The following is a 15,306-nucleotide window of genomic DNA, read 5'->3' on the forward strand; positions in this document are numbered from 1 at the left end:
TGAATTGGTTTCACATTGTTTATTTATGTAATTAACACGATACATTGTTACCTGACAAATAAACGGTTATTTTTTTTCTGAGTTACACTTTTATTCTGAGTTCTTCTGAAATAATAATGACTAGTAGATCATGTGGAGGCTGATGGTTCCTCAAATCTGTGTCCAGGACAGAACAGACTAAAGGCTCATGGATGAATGGAGCAGTAGCACATCATCAGAGACCTTTTGATTTCTGTCTATCACTGATTAGCAAGTTGTACTGAAGTGACCAAAACTACACTTTCTGTTCTGATCAAGCAGTAGGCGGCCGACTTAAAGGTGCAGTGTGTAGATTTTAGCAGCATGTAGTGGTTGAGGTTGTAAATTGCAAGCAACGGCTCAGTCCCCCGCTCACTGCTCCCTTTAGCTATTATCTTGGTAAGTATCCCATAGCAGACATAGCCGGCTGAACCTCCAGTATTAGTGCACTGGATCAGTGCATTCTCTTAAAGTGACAGCACTTTCTTAATATTAATCAAACAGCAACAAAAAAGAAATCACTCACTGCTCTTGATTGAATAGCTTTGTAACTTTAATAAAGATTAATATTTAATTTGTACAGTCAAATATGCAATGCCTACCTAAAGACCTACCTAAAAAAAATGAAAATCACTGTTTATTTTATTTGTATCTTTACTCTTGTTACGGGGCTGACGAGACGTGAGACGTGCAGATCCATATGCAAAGCTTTATTATAAAACATGGTCAGTAAACAGGCAGGGTCAGACAGTGGCAAACAGGTATGGCAGAGGCAAGACAGAGCAATCCGTGGAGCAAGCGTGGGTCGACGATCAGCGAACAGTATCCAAAGGGGCAAGGCAGAGAGATGATCCAGAAATGAAAGCAATAATCCAAACAGGGAGCGAACACAGTCCAAACGGCAAGGCAAAGGGGTAAATCCAGGAAACTCGGGCAGGGTCAGACACGGCAAGATAAACAAGGCAGGACAAGACTATAACAATGGCTCTGTAAAGTTGCTATCGCTAGGTGAGTGATAAACGCTAACAATACTCGGCCCTGAACAAGAGTAAGTCCCAGACTTAAATAGTGAGTGAGTGATTGTGAAATCATAATCAGGTTTGTGTGATGTGTGAATGGTGACAGCTGTGATCTGTGCAATGGATTGTGGGAACTGTAGTCCAGTGTGCTGTGTAGTGTAAGAGTCAATGTGGTGAACGGGTGACCTCTGGTGGTGATTGTCCAGAAGAGCATGGACCAGATTCGTGACAACTCTATTGTATTTATTTGTGCTGTTGCTTGTAGTTAGATTATTCTTATTCTTTATTTTTATGTGTCAGTATAGTTTTTCCCTAAACATACCGAACCGTGACTCTAAAACCGTCATACCAACCGAACTGTGAGTAAGTTGAACCGTTCCACCCCTAATATGAGGATAGTTTCACTCAAATGAAACGGTCAAATGTTCATGAAGTGACTCTCAGAGCAGTTCTGCAGATGTTGTTCATGTATTTATGACCTGATTTAGTGAGACGGCAGACGTTAATATCACCGCAAGTTTCCCGCACGCTTCAGTACGAGTAGTACACAAAACCACGCATCTGCACCATTCATTAACACAGAGACACACAGAATTCATATTTAAATAGTCGTTTTGCAGCTTAATATTTACAAATACTAGTGGGAGTGGGCTTGTGTGTGCGTGTGTGTGTGCGTGTGTGTGTGTGAGAGAGAGTGTGCTCGTGTGTGTGTGTGTGTGTGTGTGTGTGCGTGAGTGTGTGCGTTTTTGTGACAAATGAGGACATAAATTTGTATAATGACACCGGTATTACAAGGAGTAGGTGCCTTTTCAGGACATTGCCCCATGTCCCCACTTTTCAAAACACTTATAAATCATACAGAGTGAGGTGTTTTTGTTTTTTTTGGAAAGTAGAAATGCACAGTCTCCTGTGAGGGCTAAGTTTTGGTGTACGGTTGGTGTAGGGCAATAGCACATTACGCCTATGGGATGTCCCCACTTGTGTGTGTGTGAGTGAGTGAGAGAAAGAGAGTGTGTGTGTGTGTGTGTGTGTGTGTCTGCCTGTGTGTGTGTGTGTGTGTGTGTGTCTCTGGCTGTGTGTGCGTGTGTGTGTGTGTGTCTGCCTGTGTGTGTGTGTCTGTGTGTGTGTGTGTGTGTGTGTGTATCTGCGCGTGCGTGTGTGTGTGAGTGAGTGTAAGTGTGTCTGCATGTGTGTGAGTGTGTCTGCATGTGTGTGAGTGTGTCTGCGTGTGTGAGTGTGTCTGTGTGTGTGTGTCTGCATGTGTGTGTGTGTGAGTGTCTGCATGTGAGTGTGTGTGTGTGTGAGTGAGAGAGAGAGTTTGTGTGTGTGTGTGTGTTTGAGTGTCTGCCCGTGTGTGTATGTGTGTGTGTGCGTGTGTGTGTGAGAGTGAGTGTAAGTGTCTGCGCGTGTGAGTGTGTGTGTGTGTGAGTGTGAGAGAGAGTGTGTGTGTGTGTGAGAAAGTGACAGTTGAGATTCATGAACATTCTATTTAAATTCCATTGTAAGTCTATGGGATTTTTTTGTCTGCTTTTTCGTCTTACTTAGAAGAAATACAGCACTCCTCTCCTCAATGAGCCGGTCGATTTGACACCTCATTCATGTGTCTGTGACAAACAGTGAATTAACTTATCTCATCTTTAGTATTTCTCTCTCTCTCTGCAGGCTGTGTGACTGCAGTATTAGAGAGAGAGGCTGTGCTGCTCTGAGTTCAGCTCTGAGATCAAACCCCTCACACCTGACAGAACTGAATCTGAGCTGTAATAAACCAGGAGATTCAGGAGTGAAGCTGCTCTCTGCTCTACTGGAGGATCCACACTGTAAACTGCAGAAACTACAGTAAGTGTTATATTATTAAACAAAAAAAATGTGAAAATACTGCCAAACAAAAACATTTAATGTTAAAGCGATAGTTCACCCAAAAATTAAAACTCTGTCGTCACTTTAATTATATTAAAGTCATTTCCGAAATGTTTTTGTCCACACAATGGAAAAGAATGGTACCAAAACTTTGGTTGGCAACAGCATTCAGAATATGATCTATTGTGTTTGACAGAAGAAAGAACTTCATACAGGTCAGGAACGACATGCAGCAGTGGCAGAGCTAGAGTTTTATTCATGGGCTGGTCAAGGCTAATTCAGGGGGTCCATGGACCATGACAGAGAATCAATGTATAACTCTAACCTGGCATAAAAAAAGCATGAATAAATCCTACAATTGCTAATTACTTCACATTACCACACATTAGCTATACATTCCTACCGTAAATTCAAATGTTAGTCTATTGAAACTTATTTCTCTTAATTCTATCACCTCATTAACCAGTGGCTGGAGCAGCCTGGAGTGACCAGTCATTACATTACCAGTCAACAGTTTTACAACAGTAAGATTTTTAATGTTTAATTCTCTTCTGCTCACCAAGCCTGCATTTATTTGATCCAAAATACAGCAAAAGCAGTAATATTGTGAAATATTTTTACTATTTAAAATTACTGCTTTCCATTTGAATATTTTAAAATGTAATTTATTCCTGTGATTTCAAAGCTGAATTTTTAGCTCAAAAAACATTGAGCAGCAAATCAGCATATTATTATGATTTCTGGAGGATCATGTGACACTGAAGACTGGAGTAATGATGATGAAAATACAGCTTTGATCACAGAAATAAATTACAGTTTAAAATATTCAAATGGAAAGCAGTAATTTTACATAGTAAACATATTTCACAATATTACTGCTTTTGCTGCATAGTGGATCAAATAAATGCAGGCTTGGTGAACAGAAGAGACTTCTTTAAAAACATAAAAAAATCTTATTGTTCAAAAACTTTTGACTGGTAATGTACCCTTTATTTTTTCAATTTTTTTCTAAACTAAACTATACAGGGAACCCTATTGTTAAGGTTAAAGTAAGAATTGGTTTGTATATAAGTTCATATTAGACCATATTTATAATAACTTTATATCTATAAATTTTTATTAATTATAATAAAAAATAGCAATTATGAGTCAATATTTAAGTGTAATTTTTGCAAAATTCTCTATTTTTCTCAGAAGTTTATGACTCTGTGTGGATTTCTGTTGTTATGTGACAATGTTTTCTAGCTGCTGTCTTTCCGCGGTTGAAACATTCGAGTGATTACATGAGACACACATTCAGTAAGTTGTAGTGTATCATTCAGCATGGATTGGATGTTCATTCAATGTTTACTTCATGCTAATAAGAATGCACTCCTGCTTCGCTTGAAGTTCCGTCACGCCAGCCACTGAACAGCCCCAAAACTGTTTTTATCGCTTGAAATTCTTAATAAAACTAACAGAATTTGAATGCTGAGACTTTTTCATGTTGTTATAAGTTCTGTTCTGTTCTGTCGTGTCTGTCAGCTCGTTCCTCTCTTCTCTGGGATGTTTTTCACTCCGTAAATAAACGTGTGGTGCGAGAGCGTGTGCATGAGAGGCTTGAAATGGACGAGACGTATCGCGATGCCGAACACCAAACGCGTCACATCCTTGAGTTTGAGGCTAAAATAAACGCTTATTTCAGTATGATTAAACTAAGAGAATGAAATCGTAGCATATTAATTTTTGGCGTGGCACCCAGGGTGGCCGATCCGAATACAAGGGTCTCCAGTGCCACCCTGAACACCCCTCTGGCTCCGCCACTGACATGCAGGGAAGTAAATTATGACCATTTTTATTTTTGGGTGAAAGATTTCTGTAAGAATCAAAATGTAAATGATCAAATACAATGATTATACTGAATGTGCCCAAGACTAATGTATGTTTGCATATACACTTATAGACCATTAAACAACAAAGTTCAAAAGTGTCAGCCAAAATTAAACATACAGATACATTTGAATCTGTTTGAAGAGTATTTATATGAGAGGAAACAGCACTCATAAATGCTACTTTTTCCTCTGTCAGGTTTGCACATCTCACTCTTAGATTCATCTTTGAGCAATTGATGTTATGTATTTATCTCTGACTCTGAATTGGTTTCTTATTGTTTAATTATGTAATTAACATGATACATTGTTACCCAATACATAAACTTATGTTTATTCTGAGTTCTTCTGAAATCATAATGACTAGTAGATCATGTGGAGGCTGATGTTTCCTCAAATCTGTGTCCAGGACAGAACAGACTAAAGGCTCATGGATGAATGGAGCAGTAGCACATCATCAGAGACCTTTTGATTTCTGTCTATCACTGATTAGCAAGTTGTACTGAAGTGCACTAGGGCTGTGTATTGGCAAGAATCTGGCGATACGATATATTGCGATACTGTAGGCAAGGCGATATATTGGGATATTATCGCCAAACAAAATATCGCGATACGTGTATCGATATTTTCTTACACCCCTAAAAAACACAGACGTCTTGGATTCGGATGGCAATTAAATCACCAACTACCCCCTGTATATGGTGAAAATCACTTACGTCCCCCTGAGAAAGTTACCGTCCGAATCGGGCTTTACAAAGCCTTATAAACACACCACATGACAAAACATTACCAATTAGCTGTGCAAACAATGTCACTAAGCTGTCACTAGACTTGATGCTTATAATATTAGCAAACTGAGGTTAACTTACCAGCTATGCCTTCTCATATGGTAACGATTTTACACGGTTTTTAAAAAATATAACATTATTGCTAAAGCTTACAAGCTAGCTGCTGTGCTTTTCAGCAATTTATATACATCTCGTTGTGTCTCATTATTTAAATAATTATGTTCACTGATTTGGTAGATAGCAAATGTTAAAAAACAAGACTTACGGTGCACAGTTGACGTGGAGCAGCATCTCTGCCGGATCCGTGAGCATCATGTCTCCCGCCGGCAGCCGAACACAGGCTGACCGGGACCCGATGAAGGAACCGCACCGAGTCTCACTAAGTTCTTGCTTCAGCATCTCATGTGAAACTCATATCGCCTGGATGATAATCCTCCGGTGTAAAGTGATCGTTAAGTTACACCGCGGTGTTTGAAGCAGATGCATTAGTGAAGTCCCATCTCTTCAGCTGCACTAACGCACCGAGGCCCAGAAGATACCGTCCTATTGCTTGTTAGGAAACCTGTAGACTCAATGTCCTGACAGGCTGGAGTTTGTGCAACCTCCATAAATACAATAATTTACCATGACGATGATAAATTGAAATAAAAATAACTGCCGAAAACACACTGACTCACGCCCGCTTCCACTGAATACCAACAGAGCGCGGCACACGACTCCCTCTCGTGACATAATATGACGCGATGTTGAAAAAAAAGCAGTTTATGAGAACTGTCAAGGAAAGTGTCACTTTTTCTCCTAAATTTGTGCCCTCACACCTTGTAAAACATTTTCAAATCCTGCATTAATGGTTCATATGGTATTTTATATATCATAAGGTTATATATTCATTTGAGAATTTTTTTTAACCTGCGATATGCACTTTTAGGCCAGTTGATATGTGAAAAAGTTTTTCATAAAAGCATACAATTTGGTACACTTGTATAGTTTGTGGCCCTAAACATTTTCAGAAATGGAGCCATCGCAAAAACACCTCGTGGTTGCCATGGCGACCATTTTACTTTCCCCCATAACCAAATGATGTATTTTGTGTCATATCTCCTGAACCAAACATGATAACACAAAAAGGGGATGTCTACCCCTATGTTTTGATTAGAGATTTTTGGACAAGGATTACAATGATACCATATACAACAACATAAACTGTTCAAGTGAAGAGTTAATGGTGAAATCAGCAATGAGCATCACAGTATCACAGGATTTACCAAAGTCCATATTATGGCTATTCATTTTTTCTTTCTTTGATAATTAACTAATATTTTATTCAGTAATTTTTTTAAAGAATACTATCATATATTTCTCATATATATATATATATATATATATATATATATATATATATATATATATATATATATATATAGAATGCATTGGAAATACACTTACCTGAGATGATTTTATTTTTATATATATATATATATATATATATATATATATATATATATATATATATATATATCATCTCAGGTAAGTGTATTTCCAATGCATTCTTGTTCTCTCTCAACAACGATCTAACATCACACGCAGACGGCAACGCAATCAGGTGAACAGTTAATGGTTAATTTAGTGACTTTATGAGAAGGATTACAATGAAATCTCAGAAGATGCAGAATGAAATTTCAAACAAATTTCATGTAAATTTAATTTACAATCACTCTCTGGGACCAGAGTTGTCTATTATGTTGTCCACAAGGGGGAAGCCAGAGTCCTGAATGCGGGTGGGTACATGCAGGTGAATCGCTAATATTTGATGAAACCGGTGGAATAATATTTGTGTAGGGTGTGGTGCGGGTGCAGGCTGGACAGTGACAAGCATGGGCGGGTTGCAGGTCCAATAACCAAGACTATTTCGACTCTGTCCAGTACACGCTGAGCAATGTAGCCAATCACGCTGCCATTGATTGACAGCTGTAGTGATTATATTAAAGGGGGTGCTCTTTGCTTGCTTTCTGTATTTAATCTCTTCAAAATTTGAATAAAGGTTTTAATAAATGAGTTTTTTCTACCTCATGTAGGAGATTTAATGCAGGTGTGGTTCGGGTTGCAGTTTTTGTCAAATGGGTCGGGTATAGGATTAAATTAGTGTTGCTGTCAGATAACGTGTCGAGTGTTCTGTTAATTACTGCAGGTGTTGGATGATCATTTCACCAAAAAGGAAAGGTGAACGAAAATGCCTCTCTGTGATGTTACCACAAGGCATCGCTTACTTACAGATCTCAGGCTTATGGAGGGGATGTAGATTCGTAAGAGTAGTAAGTAGGAGAGTGCTGAACCTGTGGCTATTCTGTACGCAAACATCAATGTCTTGAACTTGATGCGAGCCACAACCAGTAGCCAGTGCAGGGAGATAAAGAGAGGTGTGAAGTGGGCATTGCAATAGTCCAACCTAGAAATGACAAGGGCCTGGGAAAGAAGTTGTGCAGCATGCTCTGTTTGGAAGGGGCTGATCCTCCTGATGTTGTGAACTGCTACACTACCATCTTCAATAAATTCTTCTCCCCAAAAAAGTTTGGTCAAGCATACTTAATTATTTATATTAGAGAAATCTATTACATTGGTGAGCCACCCAAAAGACTGCTCAGCAAAAATACAGTAAAGATGATGATGATGCACAGGGCAAATTTTTAGGTTAGAAGGGGTAGTATGCGTGTTATGTTAGAGCATTGTTGAGAGAGAACAAGAATGTATTGGAAACATACTACCGCCTACTTTACTCTACCTGAGAGGTAAGGAAAAATGCACAAGTGGATGAATACACTTACTTTAGATTATATTTTTTTATATCTCTGAAATAAATGATTGTATTCTTGAAAACAATCTTTTATTGTACCATTGAATAAAACATTATTTAGCTGGTGTATGGTGGGCGTTCTGGCACAATATGGCTGCTGTCGCGTCATCCAGGTGGATGCTGCACAGTTGAGATTGAGATTCCCCCTTCCATGTAAAGCACTTTGAGTACTCAGAAAAGCACTAAATGTAACTAATTAATAATTAATTAATTAAAATGGGGTGGTGATGGCGCAGTGGATAAGACACATGCCTTTGGTGTGAGAGACCTGGGTTCGAATCCACTGTGAGACACCAATGTGTCCCTGAGCAAGACACTTAACCCCTAGTTGCTCCAGAGGCGTGCGACCTCTGACATATATAGCAATTGTAAGTCGCTTTGGATAAAAGCGTCAGCTAAATGAATAAATGTAAATGTAAATGTAAAACATCCTTTTATTGTACTATTGAATAAAATATTAGTTAATTATAAAAGAAAGAAAAAAAACAAAAGCCATAATATGGACTTTTGTAAATGCTGTGATACTGTGATGCTCAGATACTGTTATTTCCTTCTTACATAGCTGATTTCACTATTAACTCTTTACCTGAAAAGTTGATGTTGTTGTATATGGTATCATTGTAATCGTTGACCGTCAAGGATTTGGTTCAGGAGATATGACACAAAATACATCATTTGGTTATGGCGGAAAGTAAAATGGTCTCCATGGCAACCACAAGGTGTTTTTGCGATGGCTCCATTTCTGAAAATGTTTAGGGCCGCAAACCATGCAAGTGTACCAAATTTCATGTTTTTATGAAAAAATGAACATATCACAAATTTTGCACATATCACCTGGACTAGACATTTTCAAATCCTGCATTAACAGTTCATATAGTATTTTTATACAAGGTTATACATTCATTTGAAAAAATGTTTTAACTTTATGGGCACTTTATGGGCTACTGTACAAACATGGTGGAGACTTCCATGTGAAGTGAAGTGAAGTGACATACTGCCAAGTATAGTGACCCATACTCGGAATTCGTGCTCTGCATTTAACCCATCCAACGTGCACACACACAGCAGTGAACACACACACAGCAGTGAACACACACACACACACACACAGCAGGGAACACACACACAGCAGTGAACACACACACAGCAGTGAACACACACAGCAGTGAACATACACCCGGAGCAGTGGGCAGCATTTATGCTGCGGCGCCCGGGGAGCAGTTGGGGGTTCGGTGTCTTGCTCAAGGGCACCTCAGTCGTGGTATTGAGGGTGGAGAGAGCGCTGGACATTCACTCCCCCCACCTACAATCCCTGCCGGCCTGAGACTCGAACCCACAACCTTTGGATTACGAGTCCGATTCTCTAACCATTAGGCCACAACTTCCCTAAAGGGACCCACGGTGTGTGTAGATATAAATTGCTCATTCTAAGTTAATAAAAACATAACGGTTCATTATGTAAGGTCTTTATACACCTCTGAAAACATAGTTATATATATTATATTGCATTTCTGTCAATAGTCCCTCCTAAATATTACACACTGCACCTTTAAAGTATAGGTTATCCTTGCACCCTCTGAGTAAGTTCAGACTGGAGAGTTTGTGATCGTGAGATTCATGACCTCCAGTCGGAGTGAGACTCAAATGTCACACTGTGTGTGCCTGTGTGTGTGTGTGGGTGTGCGTGTGCATGTGTGTGTGAGTGAGTGCGTGCGTGTGTGCGCACGTGTATGAGGTGTGATTTGTGCACTTTTTAGCGATCGCGAAGCAAACTGAGAGGTAAACTAACGTGTATACGCTCGTCAGTTGTCTGGCCAAAATCCCATAGTAATCAGGCGTCAGACGTAAGATATGAGACGTTAGACGTCACGGTCACGTGTTGGAGCTGCGCTCAAAGTGCGCGGCGACGGAGCTGAGAAAGGATTTTTTTTCGTCTGGATAACGTACGTGTGGATAAACGCCTGGATAATATTGGTGTTTTGTTTTTGCCTTTTGCTGCCTTGACAGTCTTTCCTTGGTAGAAGACACACTATCTCAAATGGTCCTTCCAGGTTACATAAATTGACAAATAAATACATATTGTTACATCACTAACAAGCCCAATTAAAGACTGCTACCTGTTCTTTTGCCTTGTTACATTTTGGGCATTCACTATGCCGTGTCATGTGTTAATTTGTTCCTGGAGGTGTTCCCTCAACACACAGCTTATGAGAGTTTGTAATTACATTTACTTGACTTCAGCTTGTTTCTTTTTGTGTCTTCATTGCTTGGTTTGTAAATTAAAACAATTGCAACCAATACATTTGAAAAAAAAAAATGTTCTAATTGAATGTAGGCTAAATATTGTCAGTGTACTGTTAGCTTCTGGGACATTTTTAACACCTTTTTTAAGCTAGGCATTTCATTTAGACATGTTTACTAAATTTATAGTTTTATAAAATTGCTGTAGGCTACAGTAAAATCTGTATTGTGTGCGTGTGTGTGTGTGTGAGTGTGCGCGTGTGTGTGTGAGCGCGTGTGTGCGCGCGTGTGTGTGTATGCGTGTGTGTGAGCCTGTGTGTGTGTGTGTGTGTGTGTGTGTGTGTGCGAGCCTGTGTGTGTGTGTGTGTGTGTGTGTGTGTGTGTGTGTGTGTGTGAGAAAGTGACAGTTGAGATTCAAATTCATGAACATTCTATTTAAATTCCATTATAAATCTATGGTTTTTTTTGCCTGCTTTTTCGTCCGCTGTGTGAACATCGAAGGTCTGATTACTTAGAAGAAATACAGCACTCCTCTCCTCAATGAGCCGGTCGATTTTATTTTTATCTTTGTAAAACCATTTTTGTCTAAAAGTGTTTTAAACATAAAATGTTGAATACTGATATTTACAAGTATTTTAAAAATGAAAAGATAATTTAAATGTTAAATTAAAACCGCCAGTAGGTGGCAGCAAGTCATTGTTAATAAGAGAGTCGTTGCGATTGAACCGAATCATTTAAACGGTTGATTGATTCATTCAGGAACAAAACACAGCATGTTGCTCAGAGACACAAAACAGTGCTGTGGCTGTGTTTGGAATGATTTTTGTTGGCGAAATAGAGCAAAAACAGGCAATACTGTGTCTAAAACGCAAGTCCCTTTAATATTAACTTCTTGTTTATTGAACTGCTGTATAAAATCAATATCATATTTGTAATCATGCTGCTTTTTGGAGGGAAACTGATTATGAAATGACATGAATGATATTTTCTGCCCCCATATCATATGTGATCATTCTAAATGCATTTTAAACACTGAATAATGCAGTAAAAACGCACTGTAAATGTTAATCACGCACTAGTCTAATCTTCATCACGTAACATTAATGTATTCATGCACTCTGTAAGTTAGGCGGGTTTTGTTTGGTTTTTGCGATATTCATGATAATGTCAAATCCCACATCGTTAAAACAACAATCACAATATTATCACAGATGATATTTTTTATTTATTTATTTTTATTTATTTAGTCATTTAGCAGACGCTTTTATCCAAAGCGACTGACAAATGAGGACATAAGAAGCAATCAAATCCAACAAAAGAGCGACAATGTGCAAGTGCTATTACAAGTCTCAGTTAGCCTAACGCAGTACAGATAAATATTATTATTATTAATTTTTTTTTTTTTTTTTTTTTTTTATAAAAAGACATAGATAAAATAAAATTAGAATAGAGAGTGCTAGAGTTAGAGGGTCAAGTAAAGATGGAACAGATGAGTTTTTAGCCGTTTCTTGAAGATGGGTAAGGATTCGGCTGCTCTGATTGAGTTGGGCAGGTCATTCCACCAGATGGGAACAGTTCATGAAAAAGTCTGTGAAAGTGATTTTGTGTGTCTTTGGGATGGCACAATAATGCGTCGTTCACTTGAAGAACGCAAGCTTCTAGAGGGCATATAAGTCTGAAGTAATGAATTTAGGTAAAGGGGTGCAGAGCCAGTGGTGGTTCTGTAGGCAAACATTAATGCCTTGAATTTAATGCGAGCAGCTATTGGTAGCCAGTGTAAATTGATGAACAGAGGCGTGACGTGCGTTCTTTTCGGCTCATTAAAGATTAATCTTGCAGCGGCATTTTGGATTAATTGTAGAGGTTTAATAGAATTGGCTGGAAGACCTGCCAAGAGAGCATTGCAATAGTCAAGTCTGGACAGAACAAGAGCCTGCACTCCTACCGAGAGATCAGTACGAGCTAAACTAGGTTATAAACGCCAACATGACACAGTAAAGGAGTGAATTCACTGTTATTCTGCTAAATACAATGTAGTACATGAAACATGACTTAATAAATACAAAACTCAGTATACGTACCATAACTTCAATGATCCATCTGTAAATTATGTTCTGTCGTCCTTCAGCATCGGCTCCGCTCTCTCGCTCTCCCGCGCACAGGAAGTTGAATTCACTACAGTAACGGTTTCTCTCAGGCGCATGTGTGCACGTGTTTTCTGTTGCAAAGCTTGTTCAGCCAACACAGATTTTTCACTTCTGCTTGATAGATTGGCTGAGCACAATTTAATATGTTCGGTGAATGAATATTTTTAATTTTAACTTCAGACCTTCAGCTACAATTACTACAGTACATTTTTTATTTGGGGACAATTATTGGGAAGCAATTTGTTGAGCCAATATTTATTTGTCAGTTTTCACAATTTTTCAAAATGTAAATTTTTACAGTGTAGCAACAATATTAAAAATATCATCTATTGTGTTTCACAGAAGAAAGAAGGTCATACAGGTTAGGAACGACATGCAGGGAAGTACATTATAACAATTTATATTTTTGGGTGAACGATTCCTTTAAGAATCAAATTGTAAATGATCAAATACAGTGATTATACTGAATGTATACAAATGCATGCTTGTATATACTGTACACTTATAAACCATTAAACAACAAAGTATGTAAGTGTAAGCCAAAATTAAACATACAGATCAATAATTACAAAAATTACTTTCTCAAGTCTTTCTCCAATCCATGAATAACAGATTTACATGTACTCTGTGGCACCAAGTCTTGTACAATTTAATCAGTTGAAGAGTATTTAACTGTCCCAACACAGGCATAATCTCTCCCGTGTATGTTTTCAACATGACTCTAGTGTCCTCCAGTGGCTCTGTTGAGAACGCAGCCTGGAAATGTTTCTCAGATATGATACTCACGGCTGCGCTGGCATTCATTTCCATCATAATTTCCTTGCCATTTACATTAAACGTCTCTGTGAATTACTTTTTGCTGTTTTATAACTTATAACGAAAACATGGGCAATTCAACTTCCTCTGCCTTCACATACTTAGTATTTTTCTCAGCATAAGGCTTTATTTTTCCAACTTCCATTTTTCCTCTGCAGGCTCTCTTGATATGGCCAGTTTTCCCACAGTTATGGCATTTTGCATCTTTGAAATGACATACCTGAGCACTATAATTTTTTCCATGACATCTATAGCACTTCTTCCCTCTTTGGCTGGAAGATCACACGTTCACTTTATACTGTACACAACAGCCGAGTGTGAGTCATGTCCTCTTAACTGCCAGTGGTGGACAAAGTACACAGATCAAGTAGTTGAGTAAAAGTACAGATACGCATACTAAAATATTACTCCAGTAAAAGTACTGCTTTTTAAATTTTACTCGAGTGAAAGTACAAAAGTACTAATTTTTTTATGTACTTAAGTAAAAAATTACTGATAGATTTATTTTGCAATTTTATGTAAACTACTTAATTTAATTTTATATTAGCACATTTTTATAATCTAAAGTAAACAATATAAAAATTTGTACTGTTGATAAACAATATTAAAACAGACTAGGCCTAAATGCATAGCAATTTAATAAAACTGCTAACTTTACAGCAGCGGGGAATATGAACGTGCATGAGTTATTTTATTTAATCTGTGTTATTTTAATGTTTTGTTTTTTGACCTAAAACATAGAGACACTGACATTGATCTGTGTGCATTCCAGCATTTCAGTGAGCTTAAATAGATCACACTTTATAGCAGATTTAGTTCACAAACAACTGACAGTTTTGACAAATATGATTTTCAGTTACAATGATTAATCCTAAAATTCGACATTAGTAACTTACTTTTAGCATCAGTTCCGCGCGCGGGCGCTCTCAAGATCTCCAGTGTTTACTTGTGAGTTGAGTTCACTGGAGACTCGCTCTAAACGGATCATTTGAATCAGTGAGTCGACTCGAGAACAGCTGCAATCGGATCATTCCAATTCGTGAATGAATCGTTTGTTGCGATTTGCGAACCAGTTTCACTGAAAAATTGGTTAATTGAAAAGAATATTATAATATTATAATCATTGAAAAGATTATAAGGAGTAACGATATGTTTTATGAAATGTAGTGAAGTAAAAAGTACGATCTTATGCTTTGGAATGTAGTGAAGTAAAAGTTACTCAAAATAAAACTACTCCAGTAAAGTACAGATACTTGAAAAATTTACTTAAGTACAGTAACAAAGAAGTTTTACTTCGTTACTGACCACCACTGTTAACTGCTGCAAGTCTTTCTCAGCCGTCTCCATGCTCAGTGTGATCTCAAACACACGTGCAAACATCAGATTCGATTCTGACAACAGCCGCCGCTGGCAGGTTTCGTTGCGTTACTCATGAATCGGTCACACAATGCCTCGTCAAGCGTTCCCTGAACTCACAACTCGCTGCATATTCTGTCACCGTCTCATCAGCTCTTTGATCGCAGAGATTAAAACTGAATCTTTCCACAATCAGTAACGGCTTTGGTTCAAAATAACCATTTAAAGTGTCCACGATGTCTTTGTAAGCCTTATCCTTTGGCTTGTCTGGTCGTACCAAGTTCCTCAGTAAACCACAGGTAGCTGCTCCCATTATGCTCAAGAGTGTTGTGACCTGCGTCTCCT

The 15,306-nt window shown here is 38.2% G+C and overlaps 1 protein-coding gene across 1 annotated transcript in view; it reads left to right on the forward strand.

Annotated features, from left to right (window-relative positions):
* LOC306867763 (NLR family CARD domain-containing protein 3-like) overlaps positions 1 to 15,306 on the forward strand; it is a 55,654-nt gene that overhangs the window by 36,286 nt on the left and 4,062 nt on the right. The window contains exon 9 of the mRNA XM_079413623.1: positions 2,700 to 2,873. Within this exon, the coding sequence (XP_079269749.1) occupies positions 2,700 to 2,873 (174 nt within the window). The remainder of the gene's footprint in view (positions 1 to 2,699; positions 2,874 to 15,306) is intronic.

The sequence above is a fragment of the Barbus barbus genome, assembly GCF_936440315.1.
Source record: "Barbus barbus genome assembly, chromosome: 49".
NCBI classification, from domain to species: Eukaryota; Metazoa; Chordata; class Actinopteri; order Cypriniformes; family Cyprinidae; genus Barbus; species Barbus barbus.